Genomic DNA, 21,515 nt, shown 5'->3' with positions numbered 1-21,515 from the left:
TTCAAACATCTGAAGACAGTTATCATGCCTCCCAAAAAAACCTTCTCTTCTCAAGACGAAAGAGTCCCAGGGCCTTCAACAAACAGCTCCTCATATAGCAAGATCTAGAAGCTTCACATTATTAAAGTCATTCCTAAAACATGGTACACAGAACTGAACACAATACTCCAGAGACAGCACAGAATGGCCTAATGTAGTATAGAAGGACAATCTGCTTCCTTTCCCTGGGGAGAGTTCAACTGGAAACTGAACGCCCACTTGTCAGGTACACTGTAGAGAGGAATGTTGTTCAGGTACAGGTTGGATTGGATAACCTCTAAGTTCCCTTCTAATTCTGAGATTTGGTACTTCAGTAAACCTGTTAATGGTGAGGAGGTGGCACCCAAATGCAGGGTTTATTTCAAAAAGAAAAGGAACAGGAACAATTTCTAATGTTTATGATTTGCTATAGGGAAATTTGTGATGAAAACAAGGCAGAAAAAGAAGACTCTCTGAATCAAATTATTTGGTATTTTTTAAGCATTATTACTAGGAGCAGCCTCCAACAAATCCTTTCTCCAGTGCTTCCTCTGATATGTAAATTACACAGGTTTCTCAAAGACTGTTCTAAAGTAGCACAAAGTTTGACAAATTCTGCCCCTAGAAAAGCTAAAAATAGGAACCCAGGAGCTGCTGTCCTAACAAACTCCTCAAGTGCAGAAAGACTCTCCAACAGAAAGTTAACCACTAGGTGCTAAAATGTGGAAACACAACTATTCCTGAAGTGTATCTACCACATTATGGAGATGTTGCAATCTTTATCTGTAGAAAGGATATACATACTGATGAAACTATATTTTTTGAAGTATTACAGTAATATGAAGTTTGCTACAATTAAAAGATCAAATTAATTAACACTAAATGTAATGACAGAGACATTATTGTAAATAAAAAAATGTGATAAAGCAAACCCTACCAATTCAATTCCTTGTGGAAAAGGTGTATCATCCCAATCCTTCTGTGGAAACCTCTGGATTATTTTTCCCATTCCTTCTGCAGACCCTGTAAAAGAAATTCAAGGCAAATTTGTAATTATAATGTAAAATACCAACTAGCAAAATAACTATTTTTAAAACAATTCAACAAACCACTTATGACTAACTTTTAACAGACAATTGAGTAAATATTTACTAAGGATGCTTATGCATAGCTCACTTACACAGGTTCCTATGACTATTTACAGGCTATAGAAAAAAAGTTTAATTACATAATTAGTTTTATAATTATAGGTAATTGTTGACTTGAGAAAACAGATTTGTGCAAATGTCTCAATTTTCAAAAATTGTTAAAAAGGACATTTCAAAAATGGTAGATTAATGACCTCGACATTAATTCTCAACAAATCTCTAAAATAGACCATTAAATAAATGGTTGGTGAATACTTGGGAAAGCAGAAGAAATCACAAGAAGCCAGCATAGTCATTAAAACAACAAAGTCAAAACTGCTATATCCAAAGCCTCAAAGAAAAGAAAATGTGAATTGATCTAAAAATGTGAATTGCTCTCAGGCCCAATAAAAATTCCTAGAAGACCTCAAAAAGGATTCTAAAAATTAAATAAGAGTGGCAGAGGGGGAAAGAAGTGAAAATGATGCAAGAAAATCATGAAAAAAGAGTCAATAGCTTGGTAAGGAGGCACAAAAAAATACTGAAGACAACAACACCTTAAAAAACAGAATAGGGCAAATGGTAAAAGAGGCAAAAAAATCTGCTGAAGAGAACTCCTTAAAAAACAGAATTGGCCAAATGGAAAAAGAGATAAAAAATTCACTGAAGAAAATAACTCCTTAAAAAGTAGAATTGGTGGCAGTTTTCAGATGAAGAAATTAAGCTATCTATAGTCATATGAAAAAATGTTTCAAATCACTACTGATTAGAGAAATGCTAATTAAAACAACTCCGAGGTACCACATCACACCTATCAGATTGGCTAACATGACAAAACAAGAAAATGGTAAATGCTGGAGAAGATGTGGGAAAATTGGAACACTAATGCATTGCTAGTGGAGTTGTGAACTGATCCAACCATTCTGCAGAGCAATTTGGAACTATGCCCAAAGGGCTATAAAACTACATACCCTCTGATCGAGCAATATCACCTCTAAATCTAAGGAGAAAGGATTCATACATACAAAACTATTTATAACAGCTCTTTCTGTAGCAGCGAAGAATTGGAAATTGAGGGGATGCCCATCAACTGGGGAACGGCTAAATAAGTTGTAGTATATGAATGTAATGGAATACTATTGTGCCATAAGAAATGATAAGCTGGCAGATTTCAGAAAAACCTGTAAAGACCTACATGAACTAATGCTGAGTGAAAGGAGTAGAAGCAGGAGAACATTGTACAAAGTAACAGCAACACTGTGTGATGACCAATTTTGACAGATTAAGCTCTTCTTAGCAATGCAATGATCTAAGACAATTCCAAAAGACTCATGATGGAAAATGCTATCCACATCCAGAGAAAGTCTGGAGTCTGAATGTAGATCGAAGCACACTATTTTCTCTTTTTCTTTTCTCTTGTGTTTCTTCCCTTTTGTTCTGATTCTTCTTTCACAACATGATTACTGTGGAAATATGTTTAATATGATTGTACATGTATAGCCTAAATCAGATTACATGCCATCTTGGGGAGGGAGGGGCAGAGAGGAAGGGGAGGGAAAGTTAGAATTCAAAATGTTATGAAAGTGAATGTTGAAAACTAAAAACTAATTAACTAATTTTTTTTTAAAAAAAGTAGAATTTGTCAAATGGGGCAGAGGGAAGGTACAAACGCTTATTTAGAAATAAGCCCTTAAAAATTAGAATTGGGCAAGTGGAAGCTAATGACTCCATGAGACATCAAGTAACAATAAAACAAAGTCAAAAGAATGGAAAAAAAATAGAAGAAAATGTGAATTTTCACTGGAAAAACAACTGACTTAGAAAACAGATCACGAAGGGATAATTTAAGAATTATTGGATTACCTGAAAGCCATGATCAAAAAAAGAATCTGGATGTCATATATTTCAAGGAATTATCAAGGAAAACTGACTGCCCTGATATTCTAGAATACAAATGTGCTCACAAACACACATAAAGCCCAAAACTCTAATTTATTTGTGACCTTAATAATGTGAGTACTTCCTTCAGCAATGCAGAACATATCCCATGCATGTCTGCCTGTTCTGTCAGACTCTTGTGCACATCACCTCACAAATCTGCCACAGAGGGCCTACTTAACATACTAGGGAGCTTCCTCTTGTTCTTTTGACATTGCATGGACACTAATGGAATACTCAGGCTGCCCATTAGTTATCCCTAGATCTGACCAAGTTACCAACCATCTCATCTTTTTTTTTCCCAGTCTTACATTTATTCTTGATTGATATCCTTATAGCATTTCTCCCCACTAAGTACTCATCTATAACATGTGCCTGTTCATATATACATATAACTTAGCAGGCTGCAACATATACTATATCACATGTGGTAGGGAGTGATGGAAATAAAGAAGAAATACAGACAGAATATGCTAGGGCTATCTGGAAAAGGAGAAAAAAAAAACTTTTATTTGTGAGGGGGAAGGAATTCAAGGAAAAATTTCCAGAGGAGGTGGCACCTAAGCTAAGCAGTAAAAGAAGATAAAGATCATGAAAGACAGAAATGAAGAGGAAGTAAATTCTAGAGAAAGAAGACAACTTGTGTGAAAGGCAAGGAGACAGAAGATGATATATCCAATTCTGGAAATAATACAAAATAAGATGGAAAGGGAGAAAGAAATCAGACTATGAAGGGCCTTAAATGTCTACTGTATTTAGTATTACTAGCAAGAGAAAAAACCACTCAAGTTTTTTGAGCAAGGGAGTGTCATGATCAATACTGGGCCTTAGGTAAAACTATTTGGCAGTACAGAGTACGGATTAGAGGAAGGGAATGGTGATCAGACAGAAGACTAATAAAATAAACCACGTAAGAACTGATGCTGACCTGAAATTAGGTGGTGGCCCTGAGAGGAAAAACGTAATATTATATGTCAGAGAAGTTGTGGGAATAGAATGAATAAACACATATGAAACATACGTGAAGTAGAGGAAGGGGCAGCAGATACAGCAGAAAGCTGTGGAGAACTAAAGGGAAGTTATTAAAGTTTAAAGGGCTGAAGGGAGAGACAAGAGAATGAACAGAATATCCAAGATGCACTAATCAGAAAGTGCAAGTATTTACAAGATAGATTTTAGAAGAGTCTATTTTAAAAGGCCAGGGAGAGGGGAGAAACAGAATTCTTAACAGAAAACCCGGAAGACCTGACACTATCAGGATAATGTGGAAGGAGACTGCAAAGTGTCTTATAGGTAATAACCGATGAGAAAGAGTCTAATGGAGCCCCAAAGGGGGGTGTGTGCACATGGGTACTTATTCCAGAAAGTAAAAGACAGGAGGAATGGGGCACTGTTGGAAATAGCTTGACCCAGGAGTGTAGGGTAGACTAGATAATACATCCTTAATCTCAAGGATGGGGGCCAAGAGAAAGGGATGGTGAACTGAATGGGAAGTGGTAAGATTGGAAGAGACCGTTTAGTGTTTTAAACCTGCACCAACAAAACTAAGAAGCAGCTATATTTGTGATTCACCTCCATCGTATATATCAATAGCATATGTTCCAATTTTCCCTAATACTATAGAAAAGTTTAGCTGGACATTTAAAATAACTTGGTGAGATGGACTACAGTGAAAAGGGTGAAAGTTGAGAGTAACTGGGCACTGTCAGAGAAACAGCAGCACGGCAGTGGGGAGAGCACAGGATCAAGGGATGTGGCTAAGAACTACTCCCTTTTTCTGTCCTGGAGTGGGGCAGGAAAAAGACAACATAAAATGCATCCTACTGGGACAATCATACCCTGTTCTGTCATATGATTTCCTTGGTGTGAGAAGTGTATACACAAATTGAGATCACAGCCATTCTACAACTTAGGTAATGAAGCCTTACAGAAGTCTCAGAGGCTCAGAGAAGCTCCATGATTTGCACATGGTGATAGAGGCAGTAAGTAGAAGAGTCAGATTTTGAACCCAGGCTTTCCTCACACCAAGTTCAGCAATGCTACAATTGTTCTTTTGGGGTTATGTGATTCACTTTACTAAAGCTTTATATTAAGATTTAAAGTTAATTTTCATTCTTTCAACAAACACCACTTGACCATGAGGAAAGGCAACTCCTATAAGGGTAAATGTTAGGTAGAACTCCAAAAATATTTTAAAATTTTTAAGTGGTTAATGAACATGCAGATAATCAACAGGTGATGCAACATTTATATTAAATGAACTGACTAAAGAATTTTAACAACATTTAAGGATAGGGACTGGATCTGTGATTAATTAGTATATGGAACTAACTCTTACATGAGGAACTCCCTCTACCAATGCAATTCCCTCTACCTTCTCTACAACTTTGAGCCTTAAAGAGCTACCTCAGCAACTGAGAGAATAAGTGACTTGCCCAAGGTCCCAAAGTATGTGCCAGAAGGAGGACTTTAAACCAGGTCTTTCTGGCTTCCAGGCTGGCTCTCTATCCATTATGGCCTGCCAGCTCTTACAACACAAAAGAATAATTCCCTTTAAATAAGAGCATGTAAGAAATCCATCACTTTTTCCTTGGCAATCCCACTGCAGAAATCACTCTTCCCCTTTAAGCATTGTTTATAGAAATATCAGTTCCTAAACCCCAGTCCCTTCATCAACTTTCTCGCATAAATCTTTGTCCCATTTTGGGTCAAAATGCCATCTCTTCCATGCCCTTTAAATTCCAGAAGTGAACTGTTAATGCATTTTGCATTCCAAATTAATGAGAAATATGATAAACTGTTTCTTTACTTGCAAACCATTGATAACACTGTGTCTAAGCTATGTTAACTCTTTATTTTTCCTCTTTAAATGTAAGCTTGTTATGTTTCTACTATTTGCTTTATTAAAAAGCATTTTTCTAAAACCTTAAACTAACATCTACAATACAAACCTAAAAAAATTCTCAATCAATAAAGATTTCAAGTCAGAAGCTAATTTTGCAAATTTTAACAATTAAAGCAATTCTTTATTCAATGTCTGAAAAGCACCTCTAGTGAATCTCATTTTCTGAATATTTTTGACAAGGATGAAATATAATTCCTCATCAATCAACCAAGTAGTATTTATTGACTGCATGTTATCCATTATCCTAGGTTCTATAGGGCATACAAGGGCATAAGCCCTGAGGCTTCAAAGAATTTAAAAATCTACCTGTCCAAATTTAAGCATGATCTGGTGTAGATACAACATTATCAAATAATTGTTGCACTGCAGGCATCACCACTAGTTGGAATGTTGACATGAATTCTGTTTTCACTGGAAAAAGGTGGACATAATTTGTGCAGTAGTTATTCCACCAAAAAAAAAAAATCCCATAATTTTAGTCATTGCTTCTCTGAACTCCCTTTTCCCATCCCCCATGGGAAATACATTCCACATTTCGGAAAACTATCCTAGAAGCAATTAGGCGAGCAAATTAAGCCACTTAAGAGGGAAAAAATGAGGCTTCTGAGTTTAAGATGCCAATGTACTATCCAGTTAAAAGAGTCCAGGCAAGCAGTTTGTGATTCAGGACTAGAATGGCTGTCCGGGCTCAATATAGAGATATGGGACTCATCTGCTAAGATAAGATCAATTATACATGGGAGTATATGGGAGACAATAGGAGTTAATGACCTAAGAGATAGTACAGGAAAAAGGGGGTTTTGGGGAACATCTACCTTTAGATGTTTAGATGTTAAATATTTTAGGGAAATGGACTGATGATTCAGCAAAAGAGTCACTCAGTCAAAAAGCATTTAAGTGCCTACTATGTGCCAGGAACTATACTAAGCACTGAAAAAACAAAGAAAGGCATAACAACAAAAACAAAACAAAAAAGCCTAGTCCCTGCCCTCAAAGAGCTCATGGACTAACAGGAGAGAAATCATGCAAATAATTATGTACAAACAAAATCTATACAGGATTAATCGAAGGTAGTCTCAGAGGGGAAGCACTCAGATTAAGAAAGACTAGAAAAGGCTTCTTGCAAAAGGTAGAACTTCAGCTGAGACTTCAAGGAAGCCAGAAGGCAGAGATGAGAAGGGACAGTGATCCAGGAATAGAGGACAGCTAGTAAAAATGACCAAAGTCAGAACATGGGAGTGTATTTTGCAAGAAATCTGAAGGAGGCCATGTTACTGGATCAGAGTAACATATAGGGGTAAAAGGAGTAAAGTATAAAAGACTGAAGAGAAGGTCAGCTCGATAGTGCAGTAGATAAAGCCCTAGCCCTGGAGTCAGAAGGACCTAAGTTGAAATCCAGCCTCAGACACTAGCTGTGTGACCCTAGGCAAGTCACTTAATCCCAATTGCTTCAAAGAAAAACAAAAAAAAAGCTGAAAAAGGAGGAAGGGGACAGGCTATGAAGGGCTTTAAAAGCCAAACAGGGGATTCTATATTTGATCCTGAAGGTAAGTGGGAGGCATGGCAATTCACTGAATAGGACAGCGACATGGTTAGACTTGTGCTTAAGGAACATCAATTTGACAGGTGAGTGGAAAATGGACTGGATGGAGTTCTGAGACACTTGAAGCAGGGTGCCCAACTACCAGGTTTCGAGGTGATGACAGCCTCCTCCATAGTGGTGGCAGTGTTAGAAGAGAGAAGGGGGACATAGGAGAGATGTTATGAAGGTATTAATTACAGGACTTTACAACAGAAATGGCCAGGCAGGAGGAGATATAAGTAACTTCTCTCCAGCAATATTCAGCAATGAAAGTAGGCAAATGAGGAGTTTAAATCAAGGTTGGGGAGTTGGAAATGTGTAGCAGATCCAAGAGGGGAAGCAAATCAATGGAAGTTAAATTGAGTAATCATAGGCTTAAGACTGAAAAGGAAGGAAAATAAGGCTGAAGTGATAATCAAGGACAGTAGGATTTGAGGATGAAATAAGAGGGAAGAGCAATTGTTTAAACAGAAGAAGGGGAAAAAACAAGCATTTATTAAGCACCTACTATGTGTAAGGCACTTGTAAGAACTTTACAAATGTTATCTCATTTGATTCTCACAATTCTGTAAGGTAGGTAATGTTATTATCCCCATTTTACAGTTGAAAAAAAAAAACTGATACAGAGAGAGGTTAAAATGACTTGCCCAGGGTCATACGGTTAATAAAATACATGAGGCCAGATTTAAACTAATGTTTTCCTAACTCCTGGCCCAGTATTCTATCCAGTGCACCAGCTGGCTGTCTTTAAAAATAGAATACACAAGACTAGAACTCTGCATGTTCTGCCTTTAGGAAAAAATGGAAAAAAAAACATTTATTACATGCCTACTATGTACAAGGCACTGAACTAAACACTTTACAAATATCTTATTTGATCCTCACAACAATCCTAGGAGTGGGGTGCTATTATTTTCCCCATTTTACAGTTGAGTAAACTGAGGCAAACAGAAATTAAGTAATTTACCCAGGGTCACACAGCTAATAAGTATTTAGAGCCAGGTTTTAACTCAGGTCTTCCTGACTCCAGGCTCAGTGCTCTATCCAATTTGCCACTTGATGAATTATAGGGAGAAATTATAGGGAGAAATAGGGATAGGTGTTTATGATCAGAGGAAAGAATTTGAGAATTGATGGTCATAGAAGAAACAAGTTATGGGTAATGATGAGTTATAAGATTGTAAGCACCCCTGTGGGTAGTTGAGGTAGAATAGAAATGTAGGTCATGGAAGTTATTGGGATTGATCACTGGGAGGCCAGGTGTTTGAAGGGATATCAAGTATAGGTTAAAATTCTAAAGTAGCAATGTAAATATTCAGGTGGAGAAGACTATGAATCAGATAAGGCCAGTAAGTAACTGAGTAAGAGTCTGGCCTGGCTAATACAGAGGTTATGTGGTAAAACTAAAGGAGAAGAGTCTGATGAGTTATTTAAGCAATGGGATAATCTAGAATTGGTGAGGTGCAACAAGTATGTTTGCTTCTCCTTTTGACCCAGTGTGTACAGAGGCATTAGAGAATGATAACCAATCTAGTTAGGGAGAAAATAGTCAAGTATTGACTTCCAGCAAAAATTAGGTTTCAGTGAGCACTGGAAGATGGGAAAAACATACAATGAAGAAATGTCAGATATGGGGGAGTTTGTTAACAGTTGAGTGGGGTTCCAGACAGTATGATGTGATAGAAGAGTCAAAGTAGTTGTGGACTATGAAGCAGGAGCTGAAGTGGTTAGGAATGAACAGGGGAAAGGAGTTTCACTTCAGCAGAGAGACTAAATCACAGGAATAAGAAAAGCTGGACTCCAACCTAGCTCTTCAGAGCCCAAGTCCAACATACTAACACTTTTCTATCATGTTCTCCTTCTAAGCTATGAGACAAAGGGAATAAAGTCACTGACATACATGGGAAAATTAGAAAATAGCAATTATTTCATGCCACTTCCAGAATAATCATCCTGATGCACATGCCTGATCACTTTCCTCTGTTCAAACACTCCCAGCAGTTCCTTGCTGTCCAATGAATCAAGGACAGATCCCTTAGCCTGACATTCAAGGTCTCCAATCAGACTCCAACTTAGCCTTTCAGCCATGCCTTACAATATTTCTCTCCAAAGACTCGATGATTCAGCCAAACTGAGCTATTCATCACTCCTTGATCTCATCTTGTTCCATCCTGTCCCCAAACCTTTGCAAAAACATGTAATGGTCTCCCTGACATCTCTGTTTTTCCTTTAAGACCTCCATGAAGCCTTTCCTGATATCTTCAGCTAAAAGGGATTGATCTTCCCTCCACAAATACATCAATCTGTTTGAAATCTCCTATGCTCTTATATAACGTTACTTGTATGACCACTATCTGTGTACACTAAATAAGTTTCTTGAAGGCAGTGACTACATAAAAAATATATTATCCCCATTCCTTGCCAAGAATAGTTCTTCATAAATAGTAGGTTTTAAATAAATGCCAATTGAATATTGAATGTTTTAGGAAGATAAGCAGCTAAACTATAGAAGTACTAGGTCTTCATGGGAAGTGCAGGTTTTCTAGAACTACATCACATAAACAATTCATCATAAAAAAAATTAGAAAACACAGATATTCTTTCTTGGCATTAGACCCAAATCACAAACGTTAACCAAGAATGTATGATGAACTCTTCCCAGAGCAGTTTTCTTTTTTAAATGTTTTACACATCTGGCAAACTGGATGCTCACATTTAATACTGCCAAGAAATTTACTGAATAATACAAGGAATTTAATTATGCATTTGCTGGCCACCTGCCACATTTTTGAGACTACGACCCAAATAGCAGGCTGACACTAAAACCTAAAAACAACCCATTTGGCTTCTAGTGTAATTTGGAGGTCAAAAAAGTAACTAGTTATATAAATACACAGAAATCTCATTAGCCCCATTCACATCAAAGGGTGATACCAATCAGTAGCAACACTTTTCAAGTATTGTTACATTCATAAAATCTCTGATTAATAAAGACCACGGAAAACCAACTAGTTTAAATTCTCACCCAAACCACAAATCCTCTATACAATATCACTAATGAGGGCCACATATTTTCTACCTAAACACTTCCAGTGACTGGGAACTCACTACTTTAAAAGTAAACCTGATTCCAAAACACTCTTAATGAAAATCCCAAAGGCCTCATGATGAAATATGCTATCTACCTCCAGATAGAGAACTGATGAATTCAGAGTACAAATTGAATCTTATCTTTTATTCCCCAATATGGCTAATGCAGGAATTTGTTTTGACTATACAGATTTACAACAGGTTTTATTTTTTTTGCCTTTTCAATGGGTTGGGGGAGGAGAAGAGGGAAGGAGAGAATACAGAACTGAGAATAAAATCAAATTGAATTAAAAAAATAAAATAACGATAGAATGTCAAAAAAAAAGCAGCCTGTTGTAATTGTTAGAAAATTCTTCTTTATTTTAAAGCCAGCCTTTCCTGCGATTTCCACCCATTAATCCTAATTTGGCTAACTGGAGCCACAGAAAATGCCTACTATCTTTTTTTATACATGTCTTTCAAATACTTTCTTTTAAAATGGCACATATGCTCAAGTCATGATTATCAGTCCCTTCACTATCTGGAATGCCTTCTCATGCACCAACCCTAGCTTGCCCAAGGAACATTTAAAATTCAGGCACCACAACTAAGCACAGGACAGAGGAGTATGAACAGGGAGAGTTACAGGGCCTCTTACCTCCCCTGTTCTGGACATGCAATGTAATACCCCAGTAGTATTCTTGGCAGCTACATCACACTTTTGGCTTATAACAAGCTTGCAATCAACTAAAACTCCAAGTCTTTTTCATACGAATTACTATTAATAAACATTTGATGAAATGAATTAAACTAGGCTATGTCTTCCCTGTTGCCTGATGTGTGTGTGTGTTTAATCCATGAGCAGGGCTTTACATTTATCCCTATTAAATTTTAGTTCAGACTATCATACTCCAAACACTGTCATTTTGAATCTCTATTTTTTTATCCAAACTATTAGTTACAGCATTCACCTTTGTTGGTGTTCAGTCATTTTTTTCAATCATGGCCAACTCTTCATGACCCCATTTGGGGTTTTGTTGGCAAAGATACTGGAGTGGTTTGCCATTTCCTTCTCTAGCTCATTTTACAGCTAAGGAAACTGAGGTAAACAGGGTGAGGTGATTTACCTAGGGTCACACAGTTAGTAAGTGTATGAGGCCAGATTTGAACTAAGAAAGATGAGTCTTCCTGACTGTAGTCCTGGCACCCTATCCACTGTATCACCTAACCGCTCATAAAAAGGTTTCCCACCAATATATAATATTCCCACCCAATATATAATGTGGATAAAACATGTTTAGCAAAAGACAATTTAAAACATTTTGTTTCCATTTTTTCTTTAAGAAGATAGGTATTGCAAGGTTCGGCCAATTTATGGGCCAATTAGAACTTTACAAAATAAACATCTGTAATGAGGCCAATAGAAGCCAACTTTAGAGGATGAAGAAAATAAAAACTATTCCTTCACTAAAACAAAGTGTAGGAAATCATTTTACAAAAAGCTTTCATATTTCATCCATTTAGCAAAATAATGAAAGAAGTCCATTCATTTCTATGGAAATGAATTTTTGTTTAAAAATTGCTGTAGGAGTATAGGGGCTCTCCCATTTTCCAGCATAATCTCGTTTTTTCAAAAGGTTTATTTGGGGGAATGTGAACATTTTTTTCATGATTATATTTAGTAAAGGACCTTGGAGAGAACTGCAAAGTAATTTACTTTAAAACTGAAGAGATCAAGGAAAATGTTTTTTGTCCATTAAAATAAGAAAATAACAGCTATATGTAGAACTCTGCAAAAGTTTTTTAAGTAGTTCAGTAATACGTGTTCATTAATTCAGGAGACAAAATTAATGACAGAATTAAGAGAAATAAGATTGACAGAAAATAAGAATTTAAATTAAAAAAAAAAACGAATATACAGCTGGTCCATAGCATTGGTACTGATTTCTTCCAGGTACGTCAAGTCACACTGTACTGTCTTTTGTCTCTTTTTGCATTCCTACAGCTTAGCACAGTACCTGGCACATAATAGGTGCTTAATAAATGTTTATTGATTGATTAAATGCATCTTTGCACCAGACAAGGACTGTCAAAATTTTCATAACCTAGTAAAAACTTATGGTTTATATGCTTACAAGTTTAAAAGAAACTCAACCAATCTGCAGGTTTTCAGAAGACACTATGATTTTCTATTACCTTAAAAAGAAAAAAAAAATCCTTTCTTTTGATGAACAGCATAACAATCTCTTGGGCTGACTTTTAATGAATAATTTTATTCCTGGGAATTCTACATAAACTCTCCCTGAACACTCTGAACTCTACACTCCTAAAATCTTGGGGCCTCAGCTACATTCTCCCCCATTGGTAATTTACTTCTGGAACCTCCTTCTTGAAGAAGGACCCAGACCAGCCACATTCATTCTCTAGACTTGGTACCATGCCCTCCATTCACCTACCTCCCCTGTTCCTTTTTCAGTTCTATGTGTTGCCTTTTCCTATTAGAACGTAAGCTCTTTTAGGGCAGGAATTATCTTTTTGCACAGTGTCTTGGCACATGGTAAAGTGCTGAATAAATGCTTGTTGACTTGACTTAAACAATCTGTGCCTACAGATGGACAAGAATCACATGCAAAGTAGAATATTCCTTTGCTCCTCTCATGTAGCACAATGACTTACACACAGTAGGACTTTAATAATGTTTAATGAATCAAAAAAGAAATGCCCTCAATGGCTACATAAGGGTCTTACACAAAGGAAGTGTTCAGTAAATGCTTGGTGAATATGAAGAACTTCATAAATTACACTGGATAGTCTAATTAAATATATACAAAAATGAAATTACTTACTATGAGTAATGAGTTTTAGCATTCACAACAATTTTTGTGTTTGTGTGTGTGTATGTTGTCTACACCTCTTGTTCTAAGCCAGAACTCCCTCAGGCTAGTCCAGGCTCAAAGACACTCATAGACCACAAAATATTATTTACCAAAGAAAAGTTCACTCAACTATAAAAAGGTTCAGTAAGGATACAACATCAATTGAGGCAGCTATGGCAGAAATCTTCTCCTACTCCAAACCTGAGGAGCACCAACGCCCCATAGGCTTCGGTGGACCAGAAAGCCATGTCAATGATTTGAGACAATTTCCTGGACTAATCAAATCTCAAGGAATGCAGTTATCCCCTCCACATTACAATTTTCCCTTTCCCAGTTTCAATATATCATGGGTCAGCATAAGAAATTAAATGGGAATTTTGGGGGAGTTTTGCGGAAGCTGCAGAAGACACGCAAAGGCCAGCAGATGACACAGAAAAAGTTTAGAAACTCAGAAATGCATAAAATATGTGTATAGTATTGTATAATATCAATCCAAATTTTATAATAAGATACTGTAAATACTTCCATAAAAGAAAAAGAAAAGATTCAGACCTCTTCTCTGGTACGAAGCGTGGGACAAAAAAATTATACACAAATTTTCCAGCCTTAACGCTAAACCCCAAGATGTGGAAGAGTTAACTGTACAGGCTCCTTGCCCCTTTAAAGTGAAAAAGGAATGATAGCAACAACAATAACAAAGACTAACAGTCCTATAGTGCTTTAAAGTTTGCACAATGCTTTACAAATAACATCTCATTATAGCTTCACAACCACCCTAGGTAGTAGGTATATTATTAATCTCCATTTTGTAGATGAGGGAACTCAGGCTGGGAGATGATGACTTGCCCAGAGCCACATAGACAGAAAGCATCTAGGGCAGGATTTGAAATCAAGTTTTCCTGACTCTAAATTCAGTGCTCTATTACAACCCCAAAAATATTACAACCAGCCAAACTATGGAAAAAAGATGCCACTCCTACCAACTCTCACCATTGAAAACTATTTCATTTTTATTTTCAAATAGTTATGGTTTTACATGCTACTGTCACAAAAGACCATATCACTAAATTGCTCCAGACAAGTGAGTTAACATCCCACAATTGCTAAAACTGAACTCCACTGACTTTGATTAAGATCAAAATTCAACTGTTACTTTTAAAACTAAGCACCCTATTGCCAACAGGCCCTAGGCCTACAGCTTTTTTTCTAGCCAAGCCTCTCTTGCCACTTTCCAACATGTGGCTCTGAGCAGGTCACTTAAACTTCTCAGCCCAAAAATACAGCTCAGGCACTACCTTCTACAGGAAGCCCTTTCTTTTTCTTTTTTTTTTTTTAGGTGAATTCTTTTTTTGTTTTTTCAAATTTGTTTATTTTTAGTTTTCACTTCCATAAGATTTTGAGTTCCCTCTCCCTCTCCCTCTCCCTCCTCTTCTCCCTCCCCAAGACGGGATGCAATCTGATAAAGGCTCTACATATATGGTCATATTAAATATTAAAGACATTTTCACATTTTAAATATTAAACATATTTTCACACTAGTCATGTTGTAAAGAAGAGTTAGAACCAATGGGAGAAACCACAAGAAAGAAGAAACAAACAAAGAGAGAGAGAGAGCAAATAGTATGCTTTGATCTGTATTCAGACTCCATAGTTCTTTTTCTGGATGTGGACAGCATTTTCCATCATGAATCTTTTGGAGTTGTCTTAGATCCTTGCATTGCTAAGAAGAGGTAAGTCTATCAAAGTTGATCATCACACAATATTGCTGTTACTGTGTACACTGTTCTCCTGGTTCTGCCCATTTCACTCAGCATCAGTTCATATATATGTCTTCCCAAGTTTTTCTGAAGTCTGCCTACTCATCATTTCTTATGGCACAATAGTATTCCATTATATTCATATACCACAACGTATTCAGCCATTCCCCAATTAATGGGCATCCCCTCAATTTCCAATTCTTAGCCACCACAAAAAGATCTGCTATAAATATTTTTGTACATGTGGGTCCTTTTCCCATTTTTATGATCTCTTTGGGATACAGACCTAGAAGTGGTACTGCTGGGTCAAAGGGTATGCACAGTTTTATAGTCCTTTGAGCATAGTTCCAAATTGCTCTCCAGAATGGTTGAATCAGTTCACAATTCCACCAACAATGCATTAGTGTTCCAATTTCAGGAAACCTTTTCTGAGGGGTGGTCCAACTGTGAGTGCCTTTGCTCTAAAATTAACTAGTATTTAACTATTTTGCATATTTACAGTTGTTAACTTTATATTTATGCTGTACATATTTTACACTTATATAATTAATTGATGCAATGCCTATATATTAACACTCCTATACTGACTATATTTGCCTCTCTTATCAATCTTAATGGTATGACCACTTCAACTATACACTATCTTTTATATGTCAATCCCATGTCCCCTTGTCCTAGTGCCACTTGCCAACCCTCAACCCTGGATTACCCAACCCTGGATTATTCCACGATCCATCCAAAATCCTCTCTGTTCCCCACAGAGCACTCCATCTCCCCTCTCCATACCTTTCCTTTGTCATCTCTCACACCTACAACGTACTCCTTCCTCACCTTTGCCTCAAAGATGACGCTCTAGCACTACCTTATATGTAAAGTCTTTCCTGATCCCCCTACTGGTATGCCTGCTCTATCTTCCACCTCATATTTGTTCTGTATATGTTTATACCAGGTATTCCAAAAAGTCTAAGTGAAATAGCTTAAAACTGTATCAACTTTTTTAAGACACCCTCTATATGTACAAATTTTCTTTCTCTAACCCTCCAAGAGTATATGCTTTTCATTTGTATACCCAAGGCCTAGCAATGCTTGACATATAGTAGGCTTAATAAATGCTTAACTGGTTGATCCCACAGTCCCTGCTTCGACTCACTGCTGAACAGTGCTAGAAGCTGTCACAATGAGTTGTTTTTAAACCCTTTCTCCTCAGGCCTTCCGGACTCCTGCATCAGCTTCAATCTAAGCAAAAGACTTCTCCTCCACAGAGGCTATTTGCTATGAGTTCTTTTTTCTCTCCTGGTCTATATCGAAAACCCCTTCATGTCATCTACCATCTCTCTTCCTTTCCTCCAGGATATGATGAAGAGGTGGTCCTGTTTACCAAGGCTCTACTGCGTACCTTTAATAGTATCTCTTCCTTTATTTTCTTGTATTATTGGAGAGCTTGCCTCTAAAGCCACCTCAATTTCTGTCTACTGGTTCCTTCCCTGTTCCTCTCCTACATGCTCAAATATCACCCAATGGTAAAAAACTTTTGCTTGACCCTATCATCTCCTCAAGACCACTATCAACCTCCACTATCCTACAGTTTGGAGTTCAATTTGGCTAGAAAATAGGATGCATGATAGGGAGGAGCTAGAAAAATAGGTAGGTAGAAGAAACACTGTGAATGACCTGAAATGCCAAGTATTTAGAGATAATAGGGAGCCTCCGAAGGTTTTTTCAGCTTAAACCATATCATTTTCCTATTCAATCATGCCCACTGCCTCCCTACTACTTCCAGAAGCAAATATAAAATCTTCTGTTTAGTTTTTAAAGTCCTTTATAAGAGAACTTCTGGGTCACATAAGCAACAATATGGAAGACTGGACATTTTCTCTTATCCCCACAACCTCTCAAACCTCTCCAAAATAGAAATTATGCACAAAAGATAAGCAACTTCAGCTATCTCCATGGTTTAGGACAATCAGAATCCAAAAGAAGGTTTAAAAAAGCAATAACATCCTAAAACCTATGAATCGTTGCTCACCAATCCTGAGCTCACTCAGTCTACCTCCCCTAACTCCCATGTTACTAGAATCAAAGCTGCCCTAGCAGTCCCAAAGACCCACCACAGATGTACTCACTCTCACACCCCAGTCTCTCCTCCTTCTTCCTAGTCCTGTGGAGACCCCAGCTCTAGGCTGCAGAAATTTGTCTTGGCCTCAAGAGACATCCAGTATGTCTTCAGACCTTCGGGAACAAAAACCTTTCAGGGGTTGAAACCCTGTAGGAGCAATACTGCAAAGTTCTGAACAGCCAGTGACAGGACAAAGAACTAAGAAACAGAGAGAGGAGGACAGGACACCAGGGCAGGACACTGTGGAGACAGGAATGTGGGGATGGGGGAGTGCAGCACTCCACTAAGGTTGAGGGAAAGAGCCCAGCATTCAGCTGGGGCCAGTTATGGATACCCAAAAATCACTTGGGGAAGAGAACAAGGCTGGTGAGCTGTGAATTGCCCAGCATGGGAAGAGGCTGAGACATTGAGATCCAATCCCCAAGGACATTAGAATCAGAGGGAAAGAAATCAGAAAGAGAGTGACACAGGAAAATAAGAGGAAGAAAGGCTAAAATTACCAAAGATTTCAGGAAGAAGAAAACTCAAAAGACCTGAAACATAAACAGATAAATCAATAAGAAAAATAATAACAGAAGAAAATATGGCCTCAAGATCTAATAAACAAGTTCAGAAATCTATGAATAAAAACTGCAAAATAAAGGAAAATGATCCAACACTTGATAAGACAAAGGACCTTATAGAATAGGAATAGAACATTTTGTTTCTTAGTGGTTCAAAAGAGAAATGAGAATTATGAGAGCAGAATTTAAGGCCTATATAGCAGAAATAATGGACAGAATAGAAAACTGAAATCTGCAATGGCAAGCCTCACCAAAGAAACAAAAGAAAGAACAATAAATTGAGAATGCAAATACACAGAAGTGAAGGACAATCTAGAAGAAGTGAAGCAAAGAACAACAGTATTAAAAGAAAATATGCTTACTGCATATGCAAAACATATTGATATCAAAGACAGGACGAGCAGAGACAACCTAAAGATTATAGGTCTCCCAAAAGAAAAAAAAATCTTAACACTATAATGCAGGAAATAACAGAAGAGAATTGTTCAGAACTTCTGAATATAGAAATGAGATACTAATTGAAAGAATTTGCAGATCACCTCCAGAAAAAACTCAAGGCTGCAAACTCTAAGATATACAGTGTTTAAACTTAACAATTCAATTAAGAAACAAATTCTACAAGCAGTCAGAAGAAAGGCCTTCAAATACAAATGAAAAGAAATTCAAATAATGTGAGACTATTCTGCACCCACCAGCAAACATATGAGGTTATAGAATAATGTGTTCTAAAGAGCAATGGAGCTTAGGATGTAGCCCAGGGTGAGCTATTCCCAAACATGAGCTAAATGATTCATGAAAAAAGATGGATGTTCAATAAGAAAGAAGCAATTGGACATCTTTTAGAAAGAAAACCAGAACTGAAAAAATTATTTCCTTCTTGAACACCACAAGCAACAAAACATAGGAGGAATGAACAATTGCAAAAAGCAAAGACAGCAACAGAACAACAACAGAAAGACCAGTAAGAGACGTCTAAAAGTATACTAGGTAAAAATCTGGTAGGGGTCACAGTGAAAAGGTGGTCAGGGGGCATTATGGACAGAAGCTAGTGACACCCTGCCTATAGATCAGTTAATGTTTTGGGGGTTCTTTGTGGAACATTACAACATTATAGGGTATATGAAGGTACGAGGGAAGGGAAGCAGAGGGTAAAGAGGAGTATGTGATAACCAGAATCAAATCAAAGGCTGGCAATGAGAGGAACTTGACCTCTGTTGTCTCAAAAAGAGAAAAGCCTACAGGGAAATGGGTAAGGAGGAAGGGGAAAGGACTGAAAAGGCAATGAAAGGAAGGAGTCTATTTTGGTGGTGGGAGGGAGCTCCAATGAATGCTCCAATGATGAATGCTCCAATGGGTGGAGAGTTGGTATATGCAGGGAGATGGGGACCTTCCACTGGGGTTGGCCTGGGGGCATTTGGTGCTTGAAAAGTTTACTGGCCCTACATTGGAAGGAGGAAGATAGAACTCCTGAAGGAAACTGGCACCTGAGGAAGTAGGAGAGCACTGACCCAGAGAGTAGATTTTTGAGGCAAATGGCTGGGGGGGAGGGGAAGCAGGGGAGATATAGATCAGTGGTGGGCTCAATAATTAGGGATACAAGGATAAAATGAGAAAAGGACCTTAAACAGATGCACTAATTATAAGAATGTTCTGACATATTTATTGATTTTATAAAACTAGGACATTAGGTAAAACCTTCATGGATCACTGCCTTGTCATGGAGGAGGGGTTTACATAGCTCAATAAAACTATAAGCTATGCCATTCAGAGTTACCTAAGTCAGACAGGTCATAGCGAATAGTTCTGACAAAAGGTGATCCACTGGAGAAAGAAATGGCAAACCCCTCCAGTATCTTTGCCAAGAAAAGCCAATGAACAGTATTAAAATAATAAAAGATATGACACCAGAAGATGAGCCCCTCAGGTAGAAGCTATCCACACATTACTGGGGCAGAGCAAAAGACAACCACAAGTAGCTCTAGAAAGAATGAAGCAGCTGGACCAAAGGCAAAAGGAAGATCGGCTACAGATGAGTCTGGTGACAAAAGGAAAGTCCAATGTTATAAAGATCAATATTGCATAGTAACCAGCAATGTAAGATCTATGAATCAAGGTAAGCTGGATGTGGTAAAAGAGGAGATAGAAAGATTAAACATTGACTCTTGGGTGTCAGTGAACTTAAGTGGACAGGAATGGGTGAATTTAATTCAGGTGATCAATACATATACTATTATGAGCAAGAATTCCTCAGAAGAATAGGAGTAGCCTTCATAATCAATAAAAGGGTGAGACAAAGAATACTGGGGTATCTCAAAAATGACAAAATGATATCTGTTTAAATCCAAGGTAAGCCATTCAACATCACAGTAATACAAGTCCGTTCCAACCACTGATGCCGAGGAGGCCAAAGTTGCTCAGTTCTATGAATACCTACAATATCTTCTAGAAATTACACCAAAAAAAGATGTCACATTCATCAAAGGAAACTAGAATGCTAAAGTAGAAAATCAAAGATAACTTAAATAACAGGCAAGTTTGGCCTTGGAGTACAAAATGAAACAAGCAGAGACTAACAGAGTTTTGTCAAAGATAATTCACTGGTCAGAGTAAACACTCTTTTTCAACAATCCAAAAGATAACTCTACACATGGACACATCAATATAAAAATCAGATTGATTATATACTTTGCAGCCAAAGGTGGAAAAGCTCTATATACACAGTTAAAATAAGATCTGGAGTTAACTGGGGCTCAGATCATAAGCTTCTTATTGCAAAATTCAGCCTTAAACTGAAGAAAGTAGGAAAAACCATCAAATCATATAGGTATGATCTAAATAACATCCCTTATAAATATGAAATGAAAGTGATAAATAGATTTAAGGGATTAAATCTTGTAGAAAGAGTGCCTGAAGAACTATGGACAGAGGTTCACAATACTGTTCAGAAGACAGCAACAAAAAAAAATTCCAAAGACAAAGAAAAGTAAGAAAGCAAAATGGCTGTCTGATAAGGTTGTACTTTTAGAAGGAAAGCAAAAAAGGAAAGATATACTCAACTGAATACAGAATTCCAGAGAATAGCAAGGAAAGATAAGGAGGTTTTCTTAAAGGAGCAATACAAAGAAATAGCAGAAAACAAAAATTATAGCTATCAAGGGAATGTTTCATGCAAAAATGGGCATGATAAAAGACAAAGATGGTAGGGACTTAACATAAGTAGAAGAGATTAAGAAGAAATGGAAAGAATACACAGAAGAACTATACAAGAAAACTATACAAGAAAGATATACAAGAAAGAATGACCACAATGGTGGGGTTACTGATCTAAAGCCATACATCTGGAGAACAAAGCCAAATGGGCCTTAGGTAGTATTGCTAACAATAAGGCTGGTGGAGGTTACAGAGTTCCAGCTGAACTATTTAAAATCCTAAAACATGATGCTGTTAAAGTGTTGCACTCAATCTGCCAACAAATTTGGAAAGCACAATAGTGGCCACTGAATTAGAAAAGATCAATTTACATCCCAATCCTAAAGAAGGGCAATGAGAAAAAAGCATGTTCAA

At 37.3% G+C, this 21,515-nt stretch overlaps 1 protein-coding gene across 1 annotated transcript in view; it reads right to left on the bottom strand.

Moving 5' to 3' along the window:
• SBF2 (SET binding factor 2) overlaps positions 1 to 21,515 on the bottom strand; it is a 485,589-nt gene that overhangs the window by 430,738 nt on the left and 33,336 nt on the right. The window contains exon 3 of the mRNA XM_027852565.1: positions 956 to 1,041. Within this exon, the coding sequence (XP_027708366.1) occupies positions 956 to 1,041 (86 nt within the window). The remainder of the gene's footprint in view (positions 1 to 955; positions 1,042 to 21,515) is intronic.

This window comes from Vombatus ursinus, unplaced genomic scaffold (assembly GCF_900497805.2).
Source record: "Vombatus ursinus unplaced genomic scaffold, bare-nosed wombat genome assembly UNPS02009770.1, whole genome shotgun sequence".
NCBI classification, from domain to species: Eukaryota; Metazoa; Chordata; class Mammalia; order Diprotodontia; family Vombatidae; genus Vombatus; species Vombatus ursinus.
This window is presented reverse-complemented; position numbering and strand designations above follow the sequence as displayed.